Source organism: Penicillium nucicola, assembly GCF_028828085.1.
Source record: "Penicillium nucicola strain IBT 29836 chromosome Unknown utg000002l, whole genome shotgun sequence".
Taxonomy (NCBI): Eukaryota; Fungi; Ascomycota; class Eurotiomycetes; order Eurotiales; family Aspergillaceae; genus Penicillium; species Penicillium nucicola.
Window position 1 is genome coordinate 1,127,986 of NW_026643126.1, and position 27,362 is coordinate 1,155,347.

Consider the following 27,362-nt stretch of genomic DNA (forward strand, 5'->3'; position numbering starts at 1 on the left):
TCAGGCTCGCTGTTTATCGAAACAGAGGAATCTCGGGAACATGATGGCGAAGACTTTCGCAATAGCTGTCTCTCGAGTTGAGGCTCTGTCGATGCTACGCAGACGGGTGTCCACGGGTTGGTAAGCTCGTCTTCCATGACAAACAGCCCCTTCAGAGAATTACCACGATCGCAGGTATTTGCCTCAATGCCTTTTTCCGGTTTCCAAGCAACGATACATGTATATTGTGTCCTTTGTTCTCTGGCGAGGATATCGGAAAGAGTACGCTAATCCTGATTCGGATATTGTCAACAACACGAATTCTACAATTCTGAGATCGTAACCGAATGATACACTGCCTATCAGTAGCAGAAATGACCAAAATATCGTCTCTCATACAACCCAATCATTGATGCCGAAGTGATTATATGCTCGGAGCGGAAGAACCATATGCCGAGAAGCTTCCCGCAAATCGCGACAATTGCGACGCAAAGTATTGACAGCTCTTGTCTATTGTTATTGTCACCCATTGAGGATGTTTGCCCCAAAGACATCTGCGCCTGCCTCAGGTGGCTTGTCCTTAACTACCGGCGGCACCAGTTCGTTATTGTTAGTGCTCCCAAATTTCTTTCTTTGACCGCATGCTGGGCAACGTATCAGACTGAATGTCAACCCCTTGCTCTGATCTGCTCGAACGACTGTCCTTGTATCTCCTCGAGTGACAGGTCGCGTCTCTCAAGTTTTCCACAGCGGAGCCATTTTGATCTCACCGAAAAAAAAGCTAACGGCAAATCTTCTCAGCGGCAATACACAAAGCGCAACCACGCCCGCTGCTGGCGCAACAAATACTACCGGCGGTCTTTTCGGAAACACCTCGACGGCACCTAAGCCTGCGGGAAGCATGTTTGGAGCTGCAGCCCCTCAACCTGCACAGAACGCTGGTGCTCCTGCGCCCAGCGGTGGTCTTTTCGGCAACACAGCCGCCACACAGCCTCAGACTGGCGGCTTGTTTGGTGGAACTCCTGGGGCAGGCGCTGGCGCTGGCACCAACACGACTCAGCCTGGAACTGGATCCAGCTTATTCGGGAGCAGCATCGCTGCTGGTGGTAACACGAACTCCACCCTTCAGACTGGCAAGTCACCATTCGGTGGTGGCCTAGGTGGTGGTCTTGGTGGTGGCCTTGGGGGTGGTGGACTCGGCCTCGGCGGTGGACTGGGTGGTTCAACACTGTAAGTGGAGGGTTAATTTGATCTGTTGCGCTTATTCTGACAAGTTCCAGTGGTGGTACCCAAAACAATCAACAACAGTCCCAAAAACCCAGTCTCTCGGTCTTCAATACTGGTACGACACAGGGAACCCAGCCCTTACAACAAAACAACACCACCGTCGTTCAGGGTGTCAAGGTCGACCTTACCAACCTGCTACCCACTACGAAGTTCGAGAGCTGCGCCGATGAGATTCGCTCCGAGATCGAGGCAATCGACAACCACATTCTCACTCAGATGAAGTACTGTAACGAGGTCTCGGACCTGCTCCCTACTATTGAAAACCAGGGTTCTCTTATCCCCAACGACGTTGAATTTGTGCAAGGGAAATTAGAAACGATGCAGAACGCGCTGGAAAACGACGCCCGCGACATTGATGGTCTCCGCAGTCTTGTTGCTCGCGATGCGGCCGAGGCACAGGTTGCATTCCGGGCTATTGACACACTAAAGCTACCTCTGCAGTACCAATCCAACAGTGGTGGCTGGTGGTCTGTGCAAGACCAAAAGGCCCCCGAGATCCGCTCAACGCGCAAGAACACCCTCGCTCTTCCCGACGACGTCGAGGGAGACCCGTCCGCGACTACCGTCAACGGCGTTCCCGTCAATCTGGTCGACTACTTCTCACACCGCTCTGATGAAATGGGAGCAGTACTGGCTCGTTACACTGGAAACCTCAAGGAAATTGAGGACCACCTCCACGGCGTCGAAGCCACCCTCAACCGCCAGATCAACGACTTTGTGAGCTCCAAGTCTCGCGATGGACCTGGATCCACTGCTCCCAAGTCCACTGTGAATGAACTCGCGGCAGTCCTCGGGGATGTGGAGGCCGGTATCATGGGCGTCGCAGGTCGTCTCAGTACAGTTTCAGAACAGGTACAGGACATTTCCATGGGGGCCCTTGGAGATGGACGGCTCAACCTGTGATGATAGAAGCATAGCGTTTGATTTGTACACTAATGGCAGCTGGTTATCAGCACGGGAAACATGACAATCTTGACCTTTACCACCGTCTCCACTCGAGTTTGGAGTATGGAGTAGCGTAGAACCACCATAGTAACCATTCTTGGGCTTACACTGCCGACACTAGGGGTCTGTTATCTGATTTAGGATGGCCCAGCCGGAGTCCGAGAATGACCCGAATTTGTTATCGATCTCCGGCTGCAGAAGTGCCGTCAACCCCGGGAAGGCTATTCTAGACTGAGTACGTAAGCCCCCAGTGGAGCACTTGAGTCAACGCAAGAGTGGCGGGCTCTTGCGTGATCACCTGGTTTAGCGTGATCTCCCTCGAACTGCTAATCTGAACCTCCCCCTGAGCATGTGTATACGCGTTCGACGCCATACCGCTATTTTGAGACTCATGAAACAGCGGTCAAAATCCCTCCCCCTGGATCACAGTATCATGGACTATCTATCCCAAATTCCGATATATCTTGTTCCCATTCGAGGGAGATGGCAAATCTCGCCTTCAACGTCAGCGCAATGGCGTGATTAATCCGGGGAAGCGGGTCTCTTCAAGAATTCCGTGATTCCGTCGACTTCCTTGAGTGATTGTGTAGCAGGATGGCGCAATTGGGTTGAGTCATCGAGGAGATCTATCAAGAGAGAGAGAGAGTTATTTAACCCATTGCTGTCCTGAGATCGAAACTTTGTTCTATACTATATCGTTTACTTCCATACTTGCACACTTGCATACCTCCATACTCCAATACATTGCATTCTTCCTTGGTCTCTTCACAATGGCGCCATCTCTGATTGAGCCCGTCGTCACCTCAACCACACATTTCACCGTGACAGCCCCCAAGAAGGACTTGGCCGACAACAAATTTGGTTACCAGCCCGGCCGAACACCAGTCAAAACACATGACAACTATGCATACGAGGACTTCCTACCCACATTCCCCGATATCCATTGGCCTGCGCTAGAGGAAACACCCTACGAAGACAAGGGCCTACGAGGCGATCCCAAATTCCGCAACCTTCTCCGAGACGCCACAGGAGTCTTCGACCACAACCCCAAAATCGGCACCGAGGTCCAAGGAGTGGACCTCTCAACACTGGACAATGCCCAAAGAGACGATCTCGCCCGTCTCATCGCCTACAGAGGCGTTGTGTTCTTCCGCAACCAAAAGAATTTTGATATCAACGCCCAAAGAGACCTAGGTCGCTACCTGGGGAAACTACACAAGCACGCCACAACCTCCGTGCCAAGCAAGCCGGGCCTAGAAGATGTCCACGTCGTCTACACCGGCGACAACTCAAGCGACAACCGCGCACTGTTCACGCCCAGCTTCCTCTGGCACTCAGATGTTACATACGAGCTCCAACCCCCTTCCTACACATCTCTCAAGCTCCTAACCGGTCCGCCACGCGGTGGAGGCGGCGACACACTCTGGTCAAGCCAATACGCAGCCTACGACGTGCTATCCTCCCACATGCAAACATATCTCAAGGGCCTGACAGCCCTACACTCTGCAAACATGCAAGCAAACGACTCCAAGGCTCTCGGGCGTCCAGTCCGTCGTGACCCAGTCACAACCGAGCACCCCCTCATCAGAACGAACCCGGTGACAGGCTGGAACGGACTCTTCTTCAACCCTGGATTTGTAACCAAGATCATTGGGATTCCGTCTGCCGAAAGCGACACCATCATTCGATACTTGACGGATGTCATTGCCACGACGCAGGAAATGCATGCGCGGTTCTCGTGGGGCGAGGATGATGTTGCGCTTTGGGACAATCGGTCCACGAATCACAGTGCTTCTTATGGATTCACGCCTCATCGTCGCCACGCTGTTCGCGTTGCTTGCCATGCTGAGAGGCCCGTTCTGGAGGAAAGTGGCAAGTCGCAGGAGGAGGATCTGAATGCGCTTTATGGCTTGCCGGCTGTTAATAAGGATGGGTCTAGACAGTCGAATTATAATGATTGAGCTTGGGTTATTTTATGGGCATTGAAGGGTGCGGGTTGTTTATTGGGAGTTTAGTTAGCGGCTGCGTTTATCAACTTAGCGGAATTCCATCTGTTTCTTTTTTTGACCATTGTTTCATCCTGGTAGATTTGTCTAAGGCTCTTGCAAAACGCGGTTATTTTGGTATTACGCCAGAGTATCTTTGGTAGCCCTTAGTTCCAAGGTTCATTCTGGCCTTATGATAGAGTTATGCAGCACGAAACGCCAGAATTGGCATTGACCAGTATCGACTAGCACCGTTCGCCAACGCTACGGACTAGCATAATATTGCCTTGACTCGGATAGCATGACATCGCAAGCTACTCTTACTTATAGTCCAAGGCAGGCGGTTAATCAACCCCGTAAAGGCTTTCTACTGGGTCAAATTGCTAGGCAATTACCAGAATTTAATCAGCTGCCCGAACGTATACCATTGTCTCTCTATTGAGCGCAGATTCTTTCCTAGGGTTGTTCGTCACATTACAAATCGGATTGTAGTTGGTCTGGCTTACAGTCAGGTACCTGGAATATAGGATCAAACTTCACTCATGGTATTGTGCTTTAAACCAAGTTAAGAGATTGAATATCAGATATGATCACCCGCGACTTGAAAACGCAGGGGGTTGTTTTCTGCTTCACGAAGTTAGGAGCCGACAGTACGCTGATTCCCAACACCTGGTTTCTCTTTTGCTTATATCTCTGCCTCTCCGCCTCTACGTCATCCGCGTTATCTCCGTTATCTCCGCCAACCATGGCAGATCCCAACCCTAACCCCGTCCAAGCCTCGGCCATTCCTAAGCTTTGGTCAGTTGGCTCTGTCGAACTCAAGGAGCAGGCTGCTGAGGAAAACGAAGCTCGCCCGGCTATCCCTTACAGGGCAGGCATCGGCCTGCCGGTCCAGAAACACTGCTCCAGCTTCCCTCAATACATACCTCCCAAACAACACTCGCAGTATCTGGCAGATTTGTGGCATCCCTATCAAGCACAACAATATGGAGCTCAAGCCAGAGTGACCCATCATGGCCATCCTCCCAATAATCTCCCACCCACTGCTCGTAACCTCACGTGTCCGGACAGTCCGTATCAATTTCTGCGTTCTAAGGAACTTGAAGATCCTTTTGTGGATGTTCCTGCGAAGGGAGTCGGGGCTTCTTCTCACTTTCACTGCTACCCTCCTCCTGTCGAACTCTTCAATCCATATGTCAGCCATCCAGGTTTGGGTCACCTCGACCACCGCGCTCAACTTGAGCTTGCAAACATGAAGCGCCTGTCTCGTCGAAAGGTGATTGAATCTCCATTGGCTAACAAGCCTCGTCGACGGAGAGCCGCCAAGGTCCCCGAGCCTGCCGCCGGTAGCTTCAATTCCCGTGACTTGGGAAAGGCACCTCAGGGAAAGAGCAACGCCCGCGTGTCTCCTGACCTCCGCCCTGAGTCTGCTCTGCAACGCAGACCTCGCAAAGAAACTCCCCTAGCCATCCCTGTCTCGAGCTCGGCTATGCTGAATGCTACACCCAATCCTGTTTTTGCTAACGCGGATGTCAGTCAGCTTGACTTGAACAGTGTGGGAACTGTGGCGGACCTTCCTCGTGTTTGCACTCCTGGGTCCACGTTTTCTCCTGATACGGAAGCCTTCTTGACATACTCGGGAAGCCCTGGTTGGTCTCAGAATCTCACTTGCAGTGAGGACTGGAGCAACGCAAGCCTGCCAACCGGGATGCGTGGCCATGGAATTGAGAACTTCTCCCAAAGCAGCTCTTCTGGGGATACGCCAATCTCGCAATTCGAGAGATGGCTAGACGGATTGGCAGATGACGAGCCTGTAAGTGCTTTACAAAATATTGCTAGGACCGGTTACTAAACAATGTTCGATTCACAGGGCCCATCACAGGGCCCATCGCAGGGCACAGCCAACCGAGAAATTCTTTACATCCTCACTCTACGAGAAATCATTGAAGTCAGTTCAATTCGCAAATACTTACAACATTGCCAAGATTTTACTCCAATTCTAACCAAAACCAAAGTTGTCCAGCCTCTTCAACTCTGGAGAGCAGCCAAGAAACTGAGACAGTCCACAGATGGGAAGGGTTGCCGGGTCGCAAAGAATGCACACGAAAGGCATGAGGAGGAGACTGGGGAAATACTGATTGAGATACTGGAGGAAAGTCGACATGACGGTTCACCGGCCTCGTCTTTCAGTCTTGCAATACTGAAAAAGGTTCTAGCTCACATACTTCAGACGGTGCTGCACAGCAAGTCCGTCTTCTATGGATCGTTCCCATCAATTGTCGGATTAGTGAATGAAAGAGGAATTTCTATCGTATCTGCATCTCTACCGGAGAGGCCAAACTCTCTGTTTGTCCTTTGTACCAGACATCCTTTCCCTCAAGAGAGAAAGGCGAGTTACTTTAACAGCCGAGGCAATGGTTTGCTTCCAAGCTTGGACTGCTCGCATCCAAGTCAACACAAATATGGCAAAACAGTATTAGACAAGACCATTGGAGTTGTCAATTCCCTGCCGATATCTATGCATTCCGCTGCTAATGACTCTGAGCCGCCAGGTTTGACCAGTGACTCCAGTTCAAATGAAGCTGGGAACGCTAAAGACAATGTGACGTCTAGCGACTATATGTCATTTTTGGTTGAAAATGATATGGTGGTGCTTTCTCTTTCTCCGACTGTGCAGCTGGAGAATCTGTTTACTAGGCTTGCCTTTGACCCACCACCGGTTCTCTTCATATCAAACGCGTTTCACAGAGTGGAGGATCATTGGCTCTTTCTCAGAGACTCAGACTCCTGGTATCCCTACCCACCTAAGCTGATAGAGAGAAACTATGAATCACCCCTCGAGTTATTTGGCCCAGGCCCTCCAGTCGATGTCCCCTTTGATGCAGATATTATAGCAGCACCCAACACCGGCATAGTTCTATCCAATCTGGAGGAACTGATGGCAATGTACCCGCTAGGATATCAACATCGAGACCCTTGTGTCATGGGAATTGACGGCTTGATCTCTCCCTTGAGAGAGAAAATCTACCGCCTCATGCCACGCTACGAACACTTATATATTCTCATCCTCAAACCACCGCAGGATGAGCCTTCCGCACCGCACACCTCTTTAGGCATACACTCCAATGAACAGGTCTCCCTGCGACGCTTCTGCGACAGTTTCGGGGACTTCGCCAAAGCCACTGTGGCAATCATTCCCACAGAAAGAGGATCGATCGCAAGATGGGTCTTCGGAATAGGAAGAACCCACATCAACGACTCAGGGTTCATTCACCAACTGGACGACAGACTATACCAAATGACCTACGGTGAAGTAGGAGAAACACGCGCAGAAGTCCTCCTCCGCACAATGGGTCTGAACGCCTACGCTGCACGCATGTTACTGAGTGATAATCGCTACGGCTTTTCGACCCCGGAGCCCATTGCTGGCATTGGGTATGATCGTTATAACCCCGAGCATGCCGATGAGTGGGCTTTGGAAAGTCTGTTTGCGATGACCGTCGAGGAAAGACGGAGACACTATGCTTATCCTATTGGCGAGAAGGTTCTTGGGAGGTTTGAAGAGGTTCTTGAGTGGAGTGCTTTGCTTGGTCCTGGGAATTTCAGTGCGGATCTGGACCCTGCTTTTCGCGCCTGCATGGATGCAGGCGAAATCCAGGATGTTGCTTCCCATTGCACTTCTCTTGTCGGGCAGTATGACTTTGACTCTCAACGAATGCAAACGGATCCTGATATGGAGGTCACTCCTAATGAGAGTGAAACACGACGGTTGGATATGGACCTTGAAGATGTCAGTTCAGTCAGCCAGCATGGGCTGGACTTTCAACAAAAGAACATCAATCCGGATATGAGTATCTCCCCCAGTGAGAATGAAATGCGACAGTTGGATATGGATCTTCGAGATGTCAGTTCTGCCATGAGTGATATTATCTGATTATTGTTGTATTGTGCTCGAAGACTTCAAGGCTTGTTTGTTTCGAGGGTTCGAAGATTATATCTTTATCAAACTGAGACAGCATCATGCGGCCGCCCACTCATGTTAACATTGACGACCAGTATTCATATCTCCTAGTTTTACAAAAGGGTTCACAAATTACATTCCCTGTACGGCCGTTTCCAGCGACCTGGGGCTCTAATCAAAGTCTGCTGGTAATTGCTCATCAGTGCTGTCATTAGTAGAACTAGGGCTGTAGGATAGACCGCAAGGAGTTAACGATATATAGACGATGTTTGATTTGAACTCGAGGCCGCTGGAGACAGCCGTGCTCTTTATCTCATTAAATCCATTCCTCTGGAGCACCTGAAGATGGTGAAACCCGAGGCGTAGGCTCAAATAATGTACGAAGTAGCACATGCTCCTTGAGGATTCTGTGTAGTGTTTGACACTTCACAGAACTGTGGACAAAGTTATTTTACTGTGATACATGGAATGGTACAGTCGAGAGGAGATGATCATGTCTGCAATTACCGACAACCCAAGGGGAAAGCCGCAGTTTAAATTTAAAAGTACATTGGGACAAAGACATGCAAGACCCAAGGCCAATCCAGCGCTTCAAAAACTCATGTATGCAAAGTAGGAAAAAGGACACGAGGACCATAATACAAGACTAGACGATAAATGAGATACCCAGTGGCATCAAATATCACACAAATCTGTATCACGGCTTCCAAGTTGTGATATGATCTTTTTTTTGTATGTTTTGGAATGGTTGAGCTCGTGCCGTCGCGTCATGGTATAATACACGCCGAGTCATAATTGACCATCCACGCTGTGCCACATTTTACAGTAGAGCAGTGAGGCGAGTCAATTAGACAATCGACAGGTTGGAAATCGAATGGCACGAGTGAGAAATCGAGTCAATAGATACGTGAGCAATCGCTTAGTCGCGGATCTTGGCGAGGATGCTAGAAACGGAGTCAGTAAATGTCAAGGATAACCCTCAATTGCAAGTAGAGAACAGGGTGGAAACGTACTCGTGATCCCGGAAGAGAGTGTACTCCTCCTCACCGACCTTGATGGCATTGCCACCGAACTGGGGAATGAGGACCTTGTCACCGGCAGCGACACCCATGGGGATACGCTGGCCGTTCTTGTCAACGAGACCGGGGCCAACAGCGAGGACCTGGGCCTCGTTCTGCTCCTTGACGGCGGCCTCGGGGAGGAAGATACCGGAGGCGGTCTTGGCCTCGGGCTTGATGCGCTGGACCAGGACGCGGTCCATGAGGGGGGCGAGGCTCTTGATGTTGCGGAGGATAGACTGGTAGATTGGTTAGTATGTCAAATGATCAAAGCGGATGTGTAGTTGATGCGATTGAAAGCATTGCGCATGCGCGTGATGAATATCGGGTGGTTCGGCTTGGGGGGGAAAGTTTGGCGTGGAGAATCGGGGTGTCCAGCTTGCTTGTTTTGGGGTTTGGGGGATTCTGGAGAAGGCCGATGGGTTGGAGAGCTGATTCAGGGTGTTGAACGTACCATTGTGAAGAATGATTAGATTCTGTGAAGTGATTGGAGTTGAGGTAGATGGAGAAAGAAAGAGGATGGAACTGGTCCGGGGGAGAGAAGATCTGACTGGAGAAATTTCCAGAATGCCAAGACTTGAGCTACTCCCGAGGGTCGGGTTACCGGCTCCGTTTCTATACTCTTGACTCTTTGCTCGTTGAACGATCACCTTGCTTTTTATTCGCTTTGCAGATGGTTTATACGTCTTCAGTTGACTCTGAAAAGTGATTGCTCTCAAAGCTTAAATAAGCTGGACAGCTGTCAATGTTATTGCTACGTATTCCCTAATATGCATCAAACGCCGCGATATCCGATCCTCAAATGTCAATCCAAAGCTACCATCATTGAAACATGAGAGATTTCAGGTTAAAGCTACCATCTGCGCCCCCGTCCTCGTCCTCCGTAACCACCGCGCTGATCGTATCCACCATAGCCCATCTGACCCTGACCACCTTGACCGAAGCCCTGTCCCTGAGGTTGGCCACCAAATCCAGGTTGACTCGGCTGTCCTCCGGGCATCATGGATTGCGCATGCTGCATGAAAGCCATCGGATCCATGGAGGACGGGTCCAGGCCCTGGGCCATCATGCTGGCTAGCATACCCTGCATCATATCGGGGTTCATATCTGGCACACCGCCGGGCATACCAGCCATAGGCGGAGCGGCAGGCGGAGCGGCAGCAGGTCCTGGGGGTGCACCAGGCATGGGGGGCATACCCATAGTCATGAAAGCCTGCATATCATCCATCTGTCGCTTCTGGCTGCCAACCTCCTGTCGAACGCCTTGCTGCTTAAGGCAGTAGCCGGACCATGTAAATTCATCGAAGCCGTAGTTGAAGTAATCTGATAGATCTGACCCAGGCCGACGCCAGGGCTTGTCGTCGGATGGTAAATCGGCATCCATGTCCGTGGACATGATCGGCTTGCCTGTGGTCGGGTGGACGGGGTTCCCATTGACATCGATGGTCGAGCTATGAATGGCTGGGTAGGCGGAGCCTGGCTTTTGGTCGGAGGGGGGTTTTGTTGCGACTGGTTGGCCGGCGACTGGGGTTGAGGTCTCATATCGGGGTGTTGCGGACGGCGTTCCTGCCTTCGATATCATTGACGAGTCGGCGGAGCCAGGCCTTTGTGGTTCTTGTCGTAAGCTTGCATGGCGTGGGTGGGAGCTAGCGAGGGATCAGTAACTGCCTGGAGCGCGACTTGATGTTAACTTACGCTTCTGGTGCTGGTGCGTCTGCAGGGGCCTCTGTGATGATGTTGAAGTCGTCCTGTATTGCATTAGTACTTGCTGGAATTTTTAACCTCGGAAGAGAGGTGGTCCTTACGTCGTCGTCCTCTTCATCCTCTTCTTCCTCATCCTCGTAGTTCATATCATTGCCCTCCTGCGATTGGCCTGGAGCTGCATTTTGTGCGTGGTTTTGCGATTGTGTGACTGGCACCGCATCAACGGGGTCATAGAAGTCGTCTTCTTCTTCATCCATTGTTTCTGAATTTCAACCTTAACAAATATACGCAAAAAGTTCCTTCAAAGAGGATCGAGATTGAGCTCAAGTTGCGCGCGACCCGAGTTTGTCTTGTTTGCATCATTGTATGCGAGTTGATCAGTCAGTTCGTAGAGCACCGAAAGTCTGTGTAGAATTAAGATTTGTATTAAGTTGTTGCATCTGAGTCTTGAGATACAGCTACATGTATTACTCCAGGTCAAATTTCTGTAGAATAATCCTACCTGAGCTTGCTAAACATCGATGGGCTGGAATTCAAGGTCACGTGCCGGTCTCGAAGATGTCAAGTTACGGAGCTTCCAGAAGTTGTGTTCTCTGACCATATTGCTAAATTCAATTTTCAAGCTCTATTATACACCATGGCAGACGAAGAAAATAGCGGAACCTCTACGCCACGGTCCTTCACGGGCCAGACCGTCTCCGCAGAGGAAATGCTCAAGTCGCAAACAGTCGGTCTCGTCCATCTCTCTGACTTTCGCAAGCGGCGCGCAGAGGTATTGGAGCAAAAAGAGCGCGAGGCACATGACAAGTCGCTGGGGCGACTGGCATCCGGTAATTCTCGAAGCGCAACTCCCTCAGCAGGCGAAGTGACTGACGGGTAAGTCAAGGACCACTTCAATCTCTAGTAACATGAGCTGACCGCGGCGCAACAGATCAACGCCTCCTCAGAGTGACGGTCCCCCGAAGAGAAAGAAGAAGAAGTCTCTCGCCAAAAGCAAGCTTTCATTCGGCGATGATCAGGATGATACTGGGGAGGAATCCGCAGCTACGCCACGCGACTCAAGCGTCTCACGGTCTGGCTCCAAGACACCCGCTGAGGATAGCGCCGCTCGCCGCATGAAAGCAAATCCGAATGCGCCTCCCCCGCCAAAGGCTTTGACCAAGGCATCTCTGGAAGCCGAAGCGCAGGCCCGCGATGTTCTACGCAAAGAGTTCCTTGTCATGCAAGAAGCCGTCAAGAATACCGAAATTCTGATCCCATTTGTTTTCTACGATGGAACTAGTATACCTGCAGGATCAGTCAAAGTCAAGAAAGGCGATCATGTCTGGCTGTTTTTGGACCGGTGCCGAAAGGTCGGTGCAGAGCTAGGCGTGCGCGGTGCCAATGGCGCATCCAAGGCAAAGAAGGACAACCGGCGAGAGTGGGCACGAGTCAGCGTCGACGACTTAATGCTTGTCAAGGGCGATGTTATCATTCCTCATGTGAGTTCATGCGGCTGCCGTTCGTTTTTGAGAACATCCTCTAACATTACCGCAGCACTATGAATTCTATTATTTTATTGCCAATCGCGTTCCTAGTCTGTCGCGTGCTGGAGGCTTACTATTCGATTACTCCAATAAGCCTCCAGCTGCTAACCCTACAGACGATCCCTTGTCCCGTTCTAGTGACGATCAACTAGAAGGCGCCGACAAAGACTTCTCAGAGACCAAGGTCGTAGATCGACGGTGGTACGAGAAGAACAAACACATCTATCCAGCCAGCTTATGGCACGACTATGAGCCTGGGAAGGAATTTGAAGAGAAAATGACCTCAACAAGGCGCGATGCACAAGGAAATACTTTCTTCTTCTAGCTTCAGATGAGACACATATGAAAAATCACGATGTAATATACAAATACCATATGAAATCAAATGCTCAATTCAGTCATGTTCCGCGCAGTTGACTCACTTCAGTCCGGATGTCTCGTGACTTCAACCGCTTGCCATCTCAACAACTGCACATCACGACGACCACGCAATGGATTTCTCATTGAAGTGCAATTCTTTGAAATGTCGGACAGAGTTGAAAGAAAAGGCCGTGGTGACAACCTGCTCGTACATTTTTCTGCTCTGGCAATCGACGAAGTACTAATGGGTCTAGTCATATCTTCTGTCATGACTGCGCAGAAGTCCTTGGGCTTTCCCATCCAACGACCAGCAACCGGTGCTGTCCTGCTTGTCAGACGGTGCTCCTCAATCCAGATGACGCTGTTTCAACTGTTTTGAATCCAACAGAGGACTACAAAACAAGCGTGCTTAGTGGATTGGATCCAAACACAATCATGGAATGTGCAGGTCGTGCATTAGGATTTTGGGCCTATCAAAGCACACAGGAGATGTTGGTTTCCTTGTTGCTTTCTCGTGGCTATGGCTTATTGTTTGAAGTTTCTATCAGGAGTTCCGAGCAAAGACACTCACGGAGAAATATGCCACCCTCAACACGCAGATGGACAAGGTTATCCACAATGCCAACACAGAGATCTTATCTCTTCAGAGCAAACTGTCTAGTCAGTTCTATAGGGCGGTCTCTTGTTGTTGTCTCGGCTAATTCGTCAATTCTAGACATGCAATCGGCCCAAGAAGATCTCCAAAAGAAGAATCAAGAATTGAATGATCTATACCGAGACAAGAACAACAAGCTCTCACAGATGACAAACCTATACAATCTCCTCAAAGCGCGAGCTATGCGGTCCCGCATGCAGACCGCTGCTTCAGACACAGTATCTCAAGCTCTGAACTCACTTCCTTCTCTGAACGTACCGCCCTCTGTCTCTGTTGGCCGATCTGAAATGTCGCCAGTACTTCCCCTAAAGGTATCGCGACACCCTCAAGCCCAATCGTTCCCTGTCGATCCTGAGGGAGTTGAGCAGTTGCATCGACACCAGCGAAGTGGCACGGGAAGTTCCAAGAGGGCAAGGACAAAGAGACCTAAAAGCGCGCCGATGCTACCTCCAGCAAGGCCAAATTGGAATGGGCGCTCTGGTATGTATTGAGTGTGAGAGTGCAGTCTTCAAAGTTGACTTTTTCTGGTTTCCAAGAGCCCGATCACAATCCACAGCATCGTACCAGGCTCCCCCGTCTGTCCAGGACTCCGACTATGTTGTCTGAGTTTCCGCCTAGTGATGCTATTATGCAACGATTTGGGAAGTGAGATGAGGGCTGTCCATGTGCTTGTATTTCATTATTTATTTCGTATCGGAGCCTTTGATACACGCTTATTTGATCTATTTGACAGGCTCGGTGATATCACAACGCATTGTGTTGGGGGAAAATCTGTGTTCTTACACTACTTCCTTTACAAAAGACAATGGACAAATTAATGCTCCTTGTCATGATTACCTTGGAAAGCGTGTTTTCTTTTCCGACAGACTCGTCAGATGAAATTTATATCTTATTCATATAAACGGGCAAGCCAGACGGCCCCTCACTTCTTGGCTTGCACGGCAAGGCTGTGCTGACGCCTAATATACACCTGGCGGACATCTTCGTATTTACAGCGGTCTGCACATCATTGAACGAATCGTGTCAGTAAGAGAAAGTCTTTTTTTCTCGAAATGGTTGCAGCTCATAGGTTAGTTGCTGGGCTATTACCAGAAAGGCGAGGCTGACTGCATGCAAATTGGGTTTACTCGGATTTGCGTTGGGGGCCAAACTTTAGCAAAATGGGACAACTGTGAGTGCGTTGGTCTACAGCCCTCTGTCCGATCGGAATAAGAACACCAATGGCCGAGACGAAAGGCCATACAACAGGCGAAGTATAGAAAAATGGAGCCGATAGTGGAGCCACCTCCTTTTCGACTGAACGCACCGTATTTATACAGCTGCTACCCTCGGAGTTTCAGTAGTTACAGCCATGAATGAATACCAGGCATCCAGGCTTATCAGCCTTTGTGCTCTTCAGCTTCTCATCCCCACCATTCTCTTAACTACCACCTCGAAAAGATCCTCCATTCGCTACCTAGCAATTCCGTGTATGGTCTGGGTTTTGAAACAAGGGATAACCCCAATTCCACACCCAACAACTCTGCAGAGCAATTCGATTGGCTACTTGTTCATTTCTATTCTCTCGGCGACCAATTTCTTGCTCATCAACCCCAAGGATAGCAGTGATTTCGTCAACGCCGATGGCACCCCGAAAAGCTTCTTCCCTCGCTGCTACGAGGCGGTGCGCCTGGTGAGTCTAAGCCGGGCAATTAATACCCCCCGCCAAGTCAAGAATGTTCCAGGTCCACCAGCCTACTATGCCAAACGTGACCCGAAGGCGAAGGGGATTCCTCGAAGTCGCTTCTTGGCTCGCGAAACTTCAATTGCTGCATGGCAGTTTCTCGCAATGAGCATGTTCGCAAAATTAGCGGCTCGGGATGCGGCGAGCAAGCCTGTGCCCGTTTCCTTCGAGGTGGAGTGGTTTGTCCCAGTGGACCAATGGATTGAACGAATCATCTCCAACCTCATCGCATGGTTCATTGTAGCCAGGATCCTGATCGACTTCAATGCTCGCGTTGGTGGAATTGTCTGTGTCGCCTTGGGAACCGACTCCCCGGCTGATTCTCCGCCTACATTTGGGAACATGGCGGATTCATATTCTCTGCGGAACTACTGGGGGTGAGTATCTTCCTCGTTCCCTGCTGGGTGTGAGCTCGCTAATAGTATTCAATAGGAAATTCTGGCATCAATTGCTCCGACAGCCTTTCACGTCAATCAGCAATTTCATTGCGCGCGATGTGCTCTGCCTGCCTAGATCATCCCTGATAGAACGATACACCAATGTTTTCATCGTATTCTTCCTTTCGGGTCTGTTGCATTTCTTGATCGATATAGTGTCTTGCATTCCAGCCCAGGAGTCAGGTGCCATGTTCTATTTCCTGTCTTTTGTCTTGGGATTCATGATCGAGGACGGTGTCAAAGCGTTTTGGAAAAATATGTATCCCCAAGCCAAGGATTCCATGGATCCGCCTCCCCTGTGGCAGAGAGCTGTCGGATTTGTCTGGACTATGAGTTGGATTGGTGTTATTTCCACCCGCTACTTGCTTCCTATGCAGCGGCCGGAGGCTCAGGCTGTGCTGGTGCCTTTTAACGTTGCAGACTGGATTGGTCTTCCTGCTCTGGTGGGTATTGTGGGCGTTGGTGCCGCTTTACTCAAACTTGTGTTCGAGGTTGAGATATAGCGGGTCTAACCATTTCGTCCCCTTGATCCTGCCTGAGGATGGGTTTCATTGTCCATTAAACCAAGTAAACAATAGATTTCTATCGTGAAATATATGATGAATGACCGAGATGAGAACCTAAATATACCGAACAGAGCCCCATCTTTTATCTCATCATTCGGACTGTGGTCTCTCAACAACCCAAATCCCAGTCTCCGGATCGTATTGCAAAAGATACAATGTCTCCCCGCTGCAACTGAATTCATGGGCAAGTTCAAGGTTAGGCTCGTTATAATGACCCATAAACTCAAGCTCTAACTTCAATTGTACGCCGATCTGCAGTGATTCGCGCATATGGATAGTGAACGGCTCTGCACGAGCCACGCGTCTGCTCCCCTCGAGTCGAACAGACTGAAGAAACGTAACAGGCGTCCCATCACTATCAACACCGGTGACTGTCACCCGGTGTCTATCCTCTGACTGGGCTTCCACGTTGATAACCACACGCCGTCTCAAGATGAACGGTGGAATGGAAAGACCCAGTTTCTCCATAACTTTCGCCATCAGAATATCAGTTTCGGAGAAAACCCGAATTTCAGCCATCTCGTCAATAGGTGTCTCCTGCAGATTGCAAATTGCCAGCTTGGCATCATTCCTCTGTCCAACAATCTCCGGGATTCCATTTGCCGGGGTGACTGTCAACGAAGATCCCAAGACCAGACACAAATCCGCCGTTCGAGCATTTTCCCGTGCGAGATTTAGGTCTCGGGCGGGCAATTGCTCGTCGAAATTGACAATACTATCAAGCAGGGTTCCACCACAGCGGGCGCATTTTCGACCTGTCCGGTGGTCGTGGTCACCCCTTTCGTAGGTTGAAACAGCGCGGAAGTCTACCATCTGTGAGAAAAAGCTTAGATTATAGTCGACATTCTAGTTTGTCTTACCTCTCATATATTCTTTGTTGCAGTCCTTGCAAGATTCCCGGTTGCTGTTCCCGTGCAATTCGGATATCATCTCCTGTAAGACAGATGTAAGTATCTATGTCAGGGCTGTCACTGGTAAAATGGGATGAAATGCTCACGGGCAAAATCCCACTGCGTCTATGGAGTCCATCACAGTTCTGACTGATGAGATGTTTCAGGATTCCGCGGTCCTGCAGTTCAACCAGGGCCATATGTGACGGGGACGGGATAGCCTGGAGGGTATTGGCATGCTTTGTGCGTGGTTTACCCTGGGCTCGAAGGGTCCAGTTGCCATCTGGGCCGCGAAAATCAGGGATCCCTGTACCATTTACTCGTTAACTGAACGGATTTCATAAGCAACGAGTTTCCTTACCGGCTGACGTGGAGACACCGGCACCAGTGAAGACGATAAAGTGTTTACTCTTGCGGATTTGATTGACCAATGCCTCGGCTTTCTTGTCCACTTGCGAGGGAGATTCACGCCGCTCTGTGAGGGCAACTTTGGGTGCACTACTGGCCATTGTGGTTTGTGAAGATTGTGAGCAGAATGAAGATTGGGTTACCTTGGCACAGAACTAAACAACGCGGCAAACAATGTGGAATGTGGGGGGATGCGGCTCTGCTCTGCCAAGTTCTGCCAAGCTCTCTCAGGTGAAGTAAATCTTGTCTTGCGTCCTGACATTATTTACTTGAAGTTGACATTCTGTTCCACATCTCATTGTCTCTCGGTGGAATAATCAAACGACTTATGCCCCCTCAGATCTATCCCGCGACGCTTTAGATTCATGCGCCGATGGGGTCGCCCATCGCTCGTTGAAACAATCTATTAACGGAATGCAGTTTTTCGCAGCCAGTACCACGATATAAAAGGCAATGGCATTCAGGACGATACTGATCGAGTGCTGGAGTTCATCGTTCATCGTCGCGGAGGAATATATGTTTGCAGCCTAGAGCTTGTGAGCTGAGTAGATCAATGGTCTGCGTATTTCTTACAGAAATCAGGCCAAGTCAGAAGCTATCGCCCTTGGAGAAGAACAGTGATGGGAGTTGAGTAGTCAGAAACTTCAGGGGTTGGGGGCTATATCGAAAGTATCGGAGACACCCAGGTGCTGTTTGGCCCCCACAGCTGTCTCGGAACTACAGAGATGTGATGTCTATGCTAATTTACAGGTTGCATATCTCCAAGCTGGAGTATCACATCTAAAGGGTAATAGGTTCATAAACGACCCTCAAGCACATATAGAAACATGTATTTTGCAGTCACAGAGTTATGTTGCTACCCCCAATAGATATACGCTATTGCAACACCACGCTATGTGGGTTTTCTCGTTTCTCTGCTCTTCCCTTGCCTCTCTTTGAAACTCAACAGCCTGGGTCTTCCCTAATGCTACAATCAGCCTTCAATCTTCCTCTTGCTGCTGTCACATCTGCAGACCAGCAGGCAATAATTCAAAATGTCGATCACGTCTCTTCCAGCTGAGGTGATGTCCCTGATATGTAGCTATTTGCAGCCCTCCGGGTGGGGAAACCTGATGCTATCATGCCATGCCCTGTACGATGTTGCTTTCGAGGATTTCTGTAATCAGTACTTTAAGAACATACACTTTCTTGTGACAAATGACAGTTGTCGTGAATTAAAAGCTTTGGCAAGGACTGACGGTGTTCGCAAAAGGATTCAAGGATTACGGATGATACCATCTGTATTCGAGGGCTCTGATGCAAATCATGCAGATACTATACCTCAATCTGATGTTCCGTTCAGAGGTTGTCAACTGCTTAAGGATGACGATCTGCAGTCTCGCTTCCCGATATACAAATTCCTGGTCGAAGACACGGATTGATACCTTCGAGCAGCGAACTGAAGTCTGCTGAAGCTGACGGTCCCACGTTCTAATGCAGATTTGGCAAGGCCTTTTGGCAGTGTTCAGACAAATAGCATTGCTGGATATTGTATACATTCTTCTTTATTTCATTGAGAAAACTGTTAAGGATAGACAAAAATGACTAGATCTGGAAATTGAATGTTGATTGAAAATAGAAGCATTGGCCAATATATATCTTCACCTATCTAGTATCAAACGCCCATCTCCGAATCGGGCGGTTGATAGTGTCCACGAAAACTTGTATATGTCACCGAAATGTCGATGAACAGAAGCAGGTATACATAGCAAACTCTGAAACGGCTCCTAATTCGAATTAAATAATGTAGGCATGAGGTTAGCCACCAAAACTAAACCAATAATACATGTAACCCGATTATCATAAAGTTACGCAATTAAGTCTACCAGTAACCAAACAATAATCCAAAAGCAATAGGACTTCCAGTAGAGGTCCCAAATAGCCCGCTTCTCCATCTCAAATTAAATCATCCCACCTCCATCTCTCAAAGAAATAGTCGTACTATAACCCCAAACCCCCGTTCGTCCGATCCTTATCGGGCCCTAATCTCGGAGCAACGGAAGCAAGCCTCCCTCGGTCTCAGTCTCCTCCCCTCTCCAGCTTTTCGATCCAGATCCAAATCCAGATTAGATCTAAACCTGGCACGGTCCCTACTTTATCTCAAGCCTCCATCCGGCAGAAAGAGCTTGTGTGGAGTCTGGAGAGCTTGCTTGTCCTGGTTCCTGGATTTGAGCTTATTTTGGATACTGTATTTTACGATTATGTATTTTATCTGTATTTTTCGATTTTTAGTCCTCCACATTGGATTTGCTTCTTTCACCTTGTGCGCTTGCCAATGGTGTCAACGGTTGACTAGTGATATTACCACGTTTACACATTTCTACTGGAGCAAATAGTGGGACATAAATGCCTCGTATCATTGATATTATCCGATGGGACATCACACGATCTAAATCCCCCGGTGAACATAGGAAAATGAAATCTAAACGGAGAATCATATACGACGGCACCATCGGGGACCGGGTCTTTTCGTCCGGGCGGGAAGTAACGCCATAGCCTCAAAACAGGACAGACGCCGGGACAACATGTCGTCCCGGAATCCCGCAAAAAAACAAGTTCATATCATGCCATGCATTATACCACAAACCGATGCAACGGACACACGCTGCAGAAAACAAACAAACACAGAGAGGTATTTAAGCGCCGAATTCCTTGATGTCGGTCTTCTTGCCCTGGAGGGCCAGAGGAACGATACCACTGACGTGCATCTCGGGGCCGTAGACGTGCATGTCGAGGCCAAGTTCGATACCGACGGACTTGATGTTCTTGAGACCCTCCTGGTAGTTGGGACCAGCACGGCGGACCCAGATCTGGACCTTGTGCTCGTTGAGGACGGGGGCAACCTCGCGGAGAGCGCGGATGACACCCTTGAAGGTGCTGGCAACGTTGGTGAAGTTGGCAATACCACCACCAATGAAGAGGACCTTGCCCTCGGGGTGGATGGGGGCACGGAGCATGAGATCCAAGACAGTCTTGGCGTAGTTGTAGGTCTGGGTCTCGGTGGGAGCACCGGAGTACTCACCGTAGTTGGCGAGCTCGCTGACGAAGCCAGCGGAGGCAATGGCGTCGGCGTAGACGACGGAGGCACCACCACCAGCGACGAGGGTCCACACGCGACCCTGGGAGTTGAGAACGGTGAGCTTGAGGGAGGCACCGGTCTTGGCGTCCATGTCGGAGATGAACTTCTCCTCCTTGGTCAGCTCACGACCGAAGGGGGCGGGGAACTCCATCGGCGGGCCAGCGTCGACGTTGACCTTGCCATCGGAGGAGGCGAGAACGGGGAGACCGAGAGCAGCGGGGCTGCGGGCAATAGCCCACTTGGTACCACACTCGAACTCAGCAGTCTGGTCGAGCTTGGCCGCGAGATCCAGGAAGTGGACTTCAGCGGAGGTAGCATCGGCGTTGGGGATGACAACGAGAGGGTTGATCTCGAGGTAGGTGAACTGGCAGTCGACGTAGACGGCGTACAGGCGGGAGATGAAGTCCACCAGGACGTTGTGGACACCCTTGGGGACCTTGCTCAAAAGAGTCGCGGCAATCTCCTCGTTGGAGGGGTACTGCTTCAGGTTGACGGGAATCAGAAGCTTCTCAGCCTTGGCGTCAACATCACCGACATCAACACCACCCTCGTGGGTGAAGAGGATCCAGTCACCCTGCAATTGGTTAGCTTGGCTCCATTTCAGCCCAGTACTCTCATGCTTGCTAGCTTACCTCACGGACGGAGTTGATGTTGATGTAGTACTCGGTCTCCTGGGGGTGGGGCACGAAGGGCTCCACGAGGAACTGACGGAGGACACCAGTGACGGTCTCAACCTGCACATCCTTGGTGGCGCGAGTCTCAATCCACTCACGGGCCTCAGTCCAGGTCTTGTTGAGGGCGAGCAGACCGCTCTTACCCCGACGCTTGATCAATTGATCGGGCTTCGCAACGAACTTGGCGCCGGGAGTGAGGAGCCAAGGGAAGGTCACCTCGGCCTGGTCGAGAACATCCTTGACGGTCTTGTCCTCGGGGAAGTGCAGCGAGGCCAGACGAGCAGGAGGGTTGTGTGTTGTGGAGAGAGGGAGGGGAGTAGGCTTGATAACGGGAGCGCGAGTGAGGTGGAAGTTGAGGATGGCCTTGCCGTCGGCCTCGAGGATAGATTTGGCGGACATGATGTGTGGATGTGTGTGTGTGTAGAAGGAGGGGGATGGGAGAAAGGAAAGGATTAAATTTTTGAGGGATTGGGGGAAAAGAGGACTGGAGTGTACGGCGTACAATACCAAAAAAGTTGTGCTGGAGATTACAGCGTACAATTCGGCCGGTCCCACTATGTTGAGGATCGTCTGGTGGGGGTTCGTTGGGATGAGCTCCAGGTACGGGCATACACGTTTACGGCCAGGTTACTGTTCCCCGATACCGCTCTAATTTGTTGAGTGGCATGGACGGGCAATTGATCCGCGAATGATATTGGGGATTGGCTCTGATTGTAACCGTCCGAGATGCGACGTCAAGAATGAGACTCTTCTATTCCAGACTTTTTGAATCAGGCCTAAACCAGCCAGGACATGGTGAGAGAATCTTGAGATCATTGAAAATAACCATCAAACCATACAAAAGACAGTACAGCATGTATGGTGGGTGTAAGGCGGTGGGGTAGTATCGACCGTACCCAGTATTTTGGGGTACGCCAAGTGTTGAGCTGCGAAGTCCACTTCTGGGACGAGCTGTACGGTGTATCTGCGAGTCCTTACGAGACTCCCGATTTTTCTCAGCAGTTTCCCCATTCTTCTATCTTCCCCCCTCCTCCTTTCCTTCTCAATTCTTTCCACAGCGGGTGTTCATATCGTGAGTCTCTCTTTTTTCGAAATCTCTCTATCCATCACTTATACCCCCACCACCATCTTGTCTTTTTGCAATTGTCCTCTTTCCACGCATGCTAATAATCTCAAAGTATCATCATGTCTACCTCTTCTCCTGCCGATAACGGCGTGCAGTCTGCCAACGACAACATCACCCGTTTCGCTCCTCCTAGCCGTGTCCTCTCTCCCCTCCAACACAGCCTTTTCCACAACAAGACACGATGCTTCGTATAGTAAGTTGGACCCCCCTCATGCTCAATTGGATTGTGGGATGGGACTGACCGAGTCAGTGGCATGCAACCCCGAGCCGTGCAGGGCATGCTCGACTTCGACTTCATCTGCAAGCGTTCCACTCCTTCCGTGGCCGGTATTATCTACACCTTCGGCGGTCAGTTCGTCAGCAAGATGTACTGGGGTACCAGTGAGACCCTCCTCCCCGTCTACCAGGACGTTGAGAAGGCCATGGCCAAGCACCCCGACGTTGACACCGTTGTCAACTTCGCCTCTTCCCGTTCCGTCTACACCTCCACCATGGAGTTGATGGAGAACCCCCAGATCCGCTCCATCGCCATTATTGCCGAGGGTGTCCCCGAGCGTGTAAGTGATGCTAAAAGAAGCAATGGAGAACAAATCACTGACAGTGGATAGCGTGCTCGTGAGATCATGGTTACCGCCAAGGAGAAGGGCATCACCATCATTGGTCCCGCCACTGTTGGTGGTATCAAGCCCGGTGCGTACAAGATCGGTAACACTGGTGGTATGATGGACAACATCGTCGCTTCCAAGCTCTACCGCAAGGGTTCCGTCGGATACGTCTCCAAGTCCGGTGGTATGTCCAACGAGTTGAACAACATTATCTCCCAGAACACCGACGGTGTCTACGAGGGTGTTGCCATTGGTGGTGACCGTTACCCCGGTACCACTTTCATTGACCACTTGCTCCGTTACCAGGCTGAGCCTGAGTGCAAGATCCTCGTCCTCCTCGGTGAGGTTGGTGGTGTTGAGGAGTACCGTGTGATTGAGGCCATCAAGAACGGCACTATCACCAAGCCCATTGTTGCCTGGGCTATCGGAACCTGCGCTTCCATGTTCAAGACTGAGGTTCAGTTCGGTCACGCCGGTGCCTCGGCCAACTCCGATCTCGAGACCGCTGTTGCCAAGAACAAGGCTATGCGTGAGGCTGGTATCCACGTCCCCGAGACCTTCGAGGATCTCCCCCAGACCCTCAAGCAGGTTTACGATGCTGAGCTCAAGAAGGGTGTCATCACTCCCGCCCCCGAGCCCATTGTCCCCAAGATCCCCATCGACTACTCCTGGGCCCAGGAGCTCGGCCTCGTCCGCAAGCCTGCTGCCTTCATCTCCACCATCTCCGATGACCGTGGTCAGGAGCTGCTCTACGCCGGTATGCCCATCTCTGATGTCTTCAGAGAGGATATTGGTATCGGTGGTGTCATGTCTCTCCTCTGGTTCCGTCGCCGCCTGCCCCCCTACGCCAGCAAGTTCCTCGAGATGGTTCTGATGCTGACTGCTGACCACGGTCCCGCCGTTTCCGGTGCCATGAACACCATCATCACCACCCGTGCCGGTAAGGATCTGATCAGCTCCCTCGTTGCTGGTCTCCTGACCATCGGTTCCCGCTTCGGTGGTGCCCTCGACGGTGCCGCTGAGGAGTTCACCAAGGCCTTCGACAAGGGTCTCAGCCCCCGTGACTTTGTCGACTCCATGCGTAAGGAGAACAAGCTCATCCCCGGTATCGGCCACAAGGTCAAGTCCCGTAACAACCCCGATCTCCGTGTCGAGCTTGTCAAGGAGTTTGTCAAGAAGCACTTCCCCAGCACCAAGCTGCTCGACTACGCCATCGCTGTTGAGACTGTCACCACCTCCAAGAAGGACAACCTGATCCTTAACGTTGACGGATGTGTCGCTGTCTGCTTCGTCGACCTGCTCCGCAACTGCGGTGCCTTCTCCCCCGAGGAGTGCGAGGACTACATGCGCATGGGAGTCCTTAACGGTCTCTTCGTGCTGGGCCGTTCCATCGGTCTCATTGCCCACTACCTCGACCAGAAGCGCCTGCGCACTGGTCTCTACCGCCACCCCTGGGACGACATCACTTACCTTCTCCCCACCTTGCAGAAGGGTGGTGCCGAGGGCCGTGTCGAGGTCAACCTGTGATTTTGTTTGTGACGTTTTGCAGCGCCGTCCGCTGGCATATAGTCCGTCCGATCAGGACGGTGGAGTTTGGATGGTTCATCCCTTGGTTTTTCTTTTGCGTTTCTTCAGCAGTTGTATCGATGTACTGCGATCATGTGGCATGACCAAGTCGACGGGGTGACCAGAAAAAGGCATCCCGTTTACGGATCTGATTTAATTCGTTTACAGTAGATGACTAGACCTTTTGGAATAATGAACGTGCCTTTGCCGCATGAATACTTTGGAAGTAGACCCGTAAACGATCAGTGTCTGCATTGAGTAGATTGAGTTGACATACAACTTTCGAGTGCTCGCGTGCCGAGGAAATATGCTTATCGCTTATCGGCCACTTTTTTATCTTTTCCACTTCAGCTTCACGCAACCCTCAAACCTCAGGACCAGTTCCATTGACTCAGCGAACAGCCATACTCCCGACTTCTCAATTGCGATAAACCAATTCTCTCAGCCAACAACCAATAAGCACAACAACCAACCACAAGATGGTCCGCCTGAAAAGCCGCTACCTCCTCATAGACATCCTCTACCCAGACCCCAAAACCTGGCCAACAACCAACTCCTCGAAGCCCCAGAACCCAACACTATCAATCCACGCCCCAACCTCCGACACACTCACACCAGGCTTCCTCGCAAAGATGGTGCGCGAGACAGTATCCGAGCTGTATGGTGACTGGGGCGTCGGCAAGCTCGGCGGTGCCAGTGCTAGCGGTTTAAACAGTACGTCACACCCAAGCTATGCCCACAGATCCAAATGCACACACACATACGCATACACATACACATACACATACACATACATACATATGCTTACGCTAACACCCCACGTGAAACAGTAAAATACCTTTCCCCAGCAACATCAACCGCTATAATTCGGTGCCCGCGCCCCTCCTACCGTCTCGTCTGGTCGGCATTGACTTACATGTCCGGCGTGCCGGAAACGAATGCCAATGGCGATGGGCAGAGACGGACTGGGACGGGGCGGGAGCGGGGGTGTGTGTTTCGCGTGATTCGTGTTTCGGGGACGATGCGGAAGGCGGAGGAGGAGGCTATTCGTCGGGCGAGACGGGAGATTGTGCGTGTTAAGGATGCTGAGGAGAGGGGCGTGTTGGGTGGGTTGGTTGGTGGGGTTGGGGATGTTCTTGGGCGTGTTGACATGGATGTGGATGTGGATGTTGGGGTTGGGGTTGGGGATTTGAGTGGGAGTGAGGATGGGATGGATTGCGGGGATAGTGATTGATTGGGAGATAAAGAGAGAGAGAGAGAGAGATTGTGCTTTGGTTTCGATGTTATGTTAAAGTGATACCCCCGGTTTGAGGTGTGTTTTGGTTCAGTGGTTATAGTCAAGGTATAGCTATAGTACATTGATATTGGATGTGATCAAGTTATTATGGGGCATTTTGGAGGTAAAATGGATGCGGTGGTTATATGATTGCCACGGAACATGGACATGGGACGAGTATCATGACTTGCGATGCACCTTTATGCCATGATCTGGCATGTTGGCCTTCCACTTTTCCACTTCCTCGTCGTAGAAGTTACCATCATCATCACTAGCCATGGCGTCGTCTGTTTCGGGTGCACCGGTCTTTTCAACCTGGCTTGCGGCATTGCGCACCCGTACTTCCTCTTCCAACTCCTGCTCTTCAAGTTCATCGTATTCATCTTTCGCATCAAGCCACCGCTCCTGCACATCCCGGACATCAGTAATGCCCATGCCCTCGCGGACTGCAACCTTCCAGACGGTATCATTCGCGCCCTCGGCGGGACCAAACGCATATCCGGAGATACGATCAATGGCGTTAAGCAGACTCATCATACTCTTCTTATCTTCAACGGCCAGCGTCTCGAATCCAACGAGTGCGAATTCCTCGACGAGGTCGATGATCGTCTGGTTCAAGGCGCCGAACTTCGCGTGAGATAACCGGGACGATTCGGCTTCCAGATGTGGGAGTAGATAGGATAGGTCTTGCACTTCTGTGTAATAGTCCAAATTGAAAGGTAGAGGGGCGTAGTTTGAGAGGTTATCAATTTTTGTAAGGACGTTCAGGTGTGGGAGGTCGAGTTGGAGCATGGCGCGGAGGGAAAGGAGGAGGGCGGAGATGTACATTGACGGGAGAGTAAGAGTGTATGAGTCGACGAGGTGGATAACTATAAGCTGTTGGCCGAAGCCCGTGTTAGTAAATTGCATATATCGAGTGAGCTGAATGTGACATACCCGAACGCCCATTTTCTGGATCCTGAAGAAGATATTCCGTAATGAAGAGTGGTGTGTGAAGAGTTCGACTTGACCAGGACAATCAAATAGAATGTAGTCATCTACAGCCAAGAGTTAGGTTCTATATCTTGGGCCAGGCTCAAGAAGACATACCTCCAAGCTCCTTCAGCCCCTCCTCTAACCAGTCGAAGTTCTTTTCAAGCTCCTCAAGAGCGTATAAGACACCTCCATTCGGACCAAGCTTGTCATCTTCCATAATCTCCTCCAGTGTCACAAGGTCGCGTACGTCCAGCGCACATGGATACGAGGTCTTGTCGTTGGCGGGGTCGAGGTTCACGATAGAGCATTTGCGGCCGATTGCGCCTAGAAATTGATGCATGCCATTGCAATAGGTCGACTTTCCGGCACCCGGAGGGCCAATAACCAACTGTGCAAAAGGCATTCTGGCTGTGGTGATTGTTCAATACGTACAAAGCCGTCAGTCCTGATGCAAGGTGAATGATGTCAAGCTTTTGTTGTCGCTCGTTTTTTCTTATCGATGCGCGGGGAATCAAAAGGCGGTGGCCCGTGACAAAAA

At 50.7% G+C, this 27,362-nt stretch overlaps 13 protein-coding genes across 13 annotated transcripts; 8 read left to right on the top strand and 5 right to left on the bottom strand.

Moving 5' to 3' along the window:
• Positions 1–514: 514 nt before the first annotated feature.
• Positions 515–2,169, top strand: N7511_002185 (nucleoporin FG repeat-containing protein; the record flags this gene model as incomplete). The annotated part of the gene is made up of 3 exons (XM_057124610.1): positions 515–588; positions 781–1,209; positions 1,260–2,169. The coding sequence occupies 3 exons, from the start codon at positions 515–517 to the stop codon at positions 2,167–2,169; spliced, it is 1,413 nt and encodes a 470-aa protein (XP_056986769.1).
• Positions 2,170–2,981: 812 nt separating this feature from the next.
• On the top strand, positions 2,982–4,172 carry N7511_002186 (TauD/TfdA dioxygenase family protein; the record flags this gene model as incomplete). The annotated part of the gene is made up of 1 exon (XM_057124611.1): positions 2,982–4,172. The coding sequence occupies one exon, from the start codon at positions 2,982–2,984 to the stop codon at positions 4,170–4,172; it is 1,191 nt and encodes a 396-aa protein (XP_056986770.1).
• A 769-nt stretch (positions 4,173–4,941) lies between these two features.
• Positions 4,942–8,130, top strand: N7511_002187 (uncharacterized protein; the record flags this gene model as incomplete). Its single annotated transcript, XM_057124612.1, has 2 exons — positions 4,942–6,009; positions 6,067–8,130. The coding sequence occupies 2 exons, from the start codon at positions 4,942–4,944 to the stop codon at positions 8,128–8,130; spliced, it is 3,132 nt and encodes a 1,043-aa protein (XP_056986771.1).
• A 946-nt stretch (positions 8,131–9,076) lies between these two features.
• On the bottom strand, positions 9,077–9,672 carry N7511_002188 (co-chaperone GroES family protein; the record flags this gene model as incomplete). The annotated part of the gene is made up of 3 exons (XM_057124613.1): positions 9,077–9,101; positions 9,171–9,454; positions 9,670–9,672. The coding sequence occupies 3 exons, from the start codon at positions 9,670–9,672 to the stop codon at positions 9,077–9,079; spliced, it is 312 nt and encodes a 103-aa protein (XP_056986772.1).
• Positions 9,673–10,068: 396 nt separating this feature from the next.
• On the bottom strand, positions 10,069–11,176 carry fip1 (cleavage polyadenylation factor subunit FIP1; the record flags this gene model as incomplete). Its single annotated transcript, XM_057124614.1, has 3 exons — positions 10,069–10,861; positions 10,911–10,963; positions 11,021–11,176. The coding sequence occupies 3 exons, from the start codon at positions 11,174–11,176 to the stop codon at positions 10,069–10,071; spliced, it is 1,002 nt and encodes a 333-aa protein (XP_056986773.1).
• A 380-nt stretch (positions 11,177–11,556) lies between these two features.
• N7511_002190 (FAM50/XAP5 family protein) lies at positions 11,557–12,770 on the top strand (the record flags this gene model as incomplete). The annotated part of the gene is made up of 3 exons (XM_057124615.1): positions 11,557–11,795; positions 11,851–12,400; positions 12,456–12,770. 3 exons carry the CDS (start codon positions 11,557–11,559, stop codon positions 12,768–12,770), a joined length of 1,104 nt encoding a protein of 367 aa, XP_056986774.1.
• Positions 12,771–12,936: 166 nt separating this feature from the next.
• On the top strand, positions 12,937–14,109 carry N7511_002191 (uncharacterized protein; the record flags this gene model as incomplete). The annotated part of the gene is made up of 5 exons (XM_057124616.1): positions 12,937–13,013; positions 13,060–13,296; positions 13,344–13,465; positions 13,521–13,940; positions 13,997–14,109. 5 exons carry the CDS (start codon positions 12,937–12,939, stop codon positions 14,107–14,109), a joined length of 969 nt encoding a protein of 322 aa, XP_056986775.1.
• A 702-nt stretch (positions 14,110–14,811) lies between these two features.
• Positions 14,812–16,123, top strand: N7511_002192 (wax synthase family protein; the record flags this gene model as incomplete). Its single annotated transcript, XM_057124617.1, has 2 exons — positions 14,812–15,560; positions 15,616–16,123. 2 exons carry the CDS (start codon positions 14,812–14,814, stop codon positions 16,121–16,123), a joined length of 1,257 nt encoding a protein of 418 aa, XP_056986776.1.
• A 153-nt stretch (positions 16,124–16,276) lies between these two features.
• N7511_002193 (DHS-like NAD/FAD-binding domain-containing protein) lies at positions 16,277–17,585 on the bottom strand (the record flags this gene model as incomplete). The annotated part of the gene is made up of 4 exons (XM_057124618.1): positions 16,277–16,992; positions 17,047–17,119; positions 17,184–17,383; positions 17,438–17,585. 4 exons carry the CDS (start codon positions 17,583–17,585, stop codon positions 16,277–16,279), a joined length of 1,137 nt encoding a protein of 378 aa, XP_056986777.1.
• A 2,574-nt stretch (positions 17,586–20,159) lies between these two features.
• aclA (putative ATP citrate lyase subunit (Acl)) lies at positions 20,160–21,675 on the bottom strand (the record flags this gene model as incomplete). Its single annotated transcript, XM_057124619.1, has 2 exons — positions 20,160–21,176; positions 21,235–21,675. The coding sequence occupies 2 exons, from the start codon at positions 21,673–21,675 to the stop codon at positions 20,160–20,162; spliced, it is 1,458 nt and encodes a 485-aa protein (XP_056986778.1).
• A 786-nt stretch (positions 21,676–22,461) lies between these two features.
• On the top strand, positions 22,462–24,534 carry N7511_002195 (uncharacterized protein; the record flags this gene model as incomplete). The annotated part of the gene is made up of 3 exons (XM_057124620.1): positions 22,462–22,595; positions 22,653–22,959; positions 23,011–24,534. The coding sequence occupies 3 exons, from the start codon at positions 22,462–22,464 to the stop codon at positions 24,532–24,534; spliced, it is 1,965 nt and encodes a 654-aa protein (XP_056986779.1).
• A 518-nt stretch (positions 24,535–25,052) lies between these two features.
• N7511_002196 (Rpp14/Pop5 family protein) lies at positions 25,053–25,807 on the top strand (the record flags this gene model as incomplete). Its single annotated transcript, XM_057124621.1, has 2 exons — positions 25,053–25,287; positions 25,404–25,807. 2 exons carry the CDS (start codon positions 25,053–25,055, stop codon positions 25,805–25,807), a joined length of 639 nt encoding a protein of 212 aa, XP_056986780.1.
• A 222-nt stretch (positions 25,808–26,029) lies between these two features.
• On the bottom strand, positions 26,030–27,227 carry N7511_002197 (GTPase GPN2; the record flags this gene model as incomplete). Its single annotated transcript, XM_057124622.1, has 3 exons — positions 26,030–26,725; positions 26,786–26,886; positions 26,939–27,227. The coding sequence occupies 3 exons, from the start codon at positions 27,225–27,227 to the stop codon at positions 26,030–26,032; spliced, it is 1,086 nt and encodes a 361-aa protein (XP_056986781.1).
• Positions 27,228–27,362: the final 135 nt, after the last annotated feature.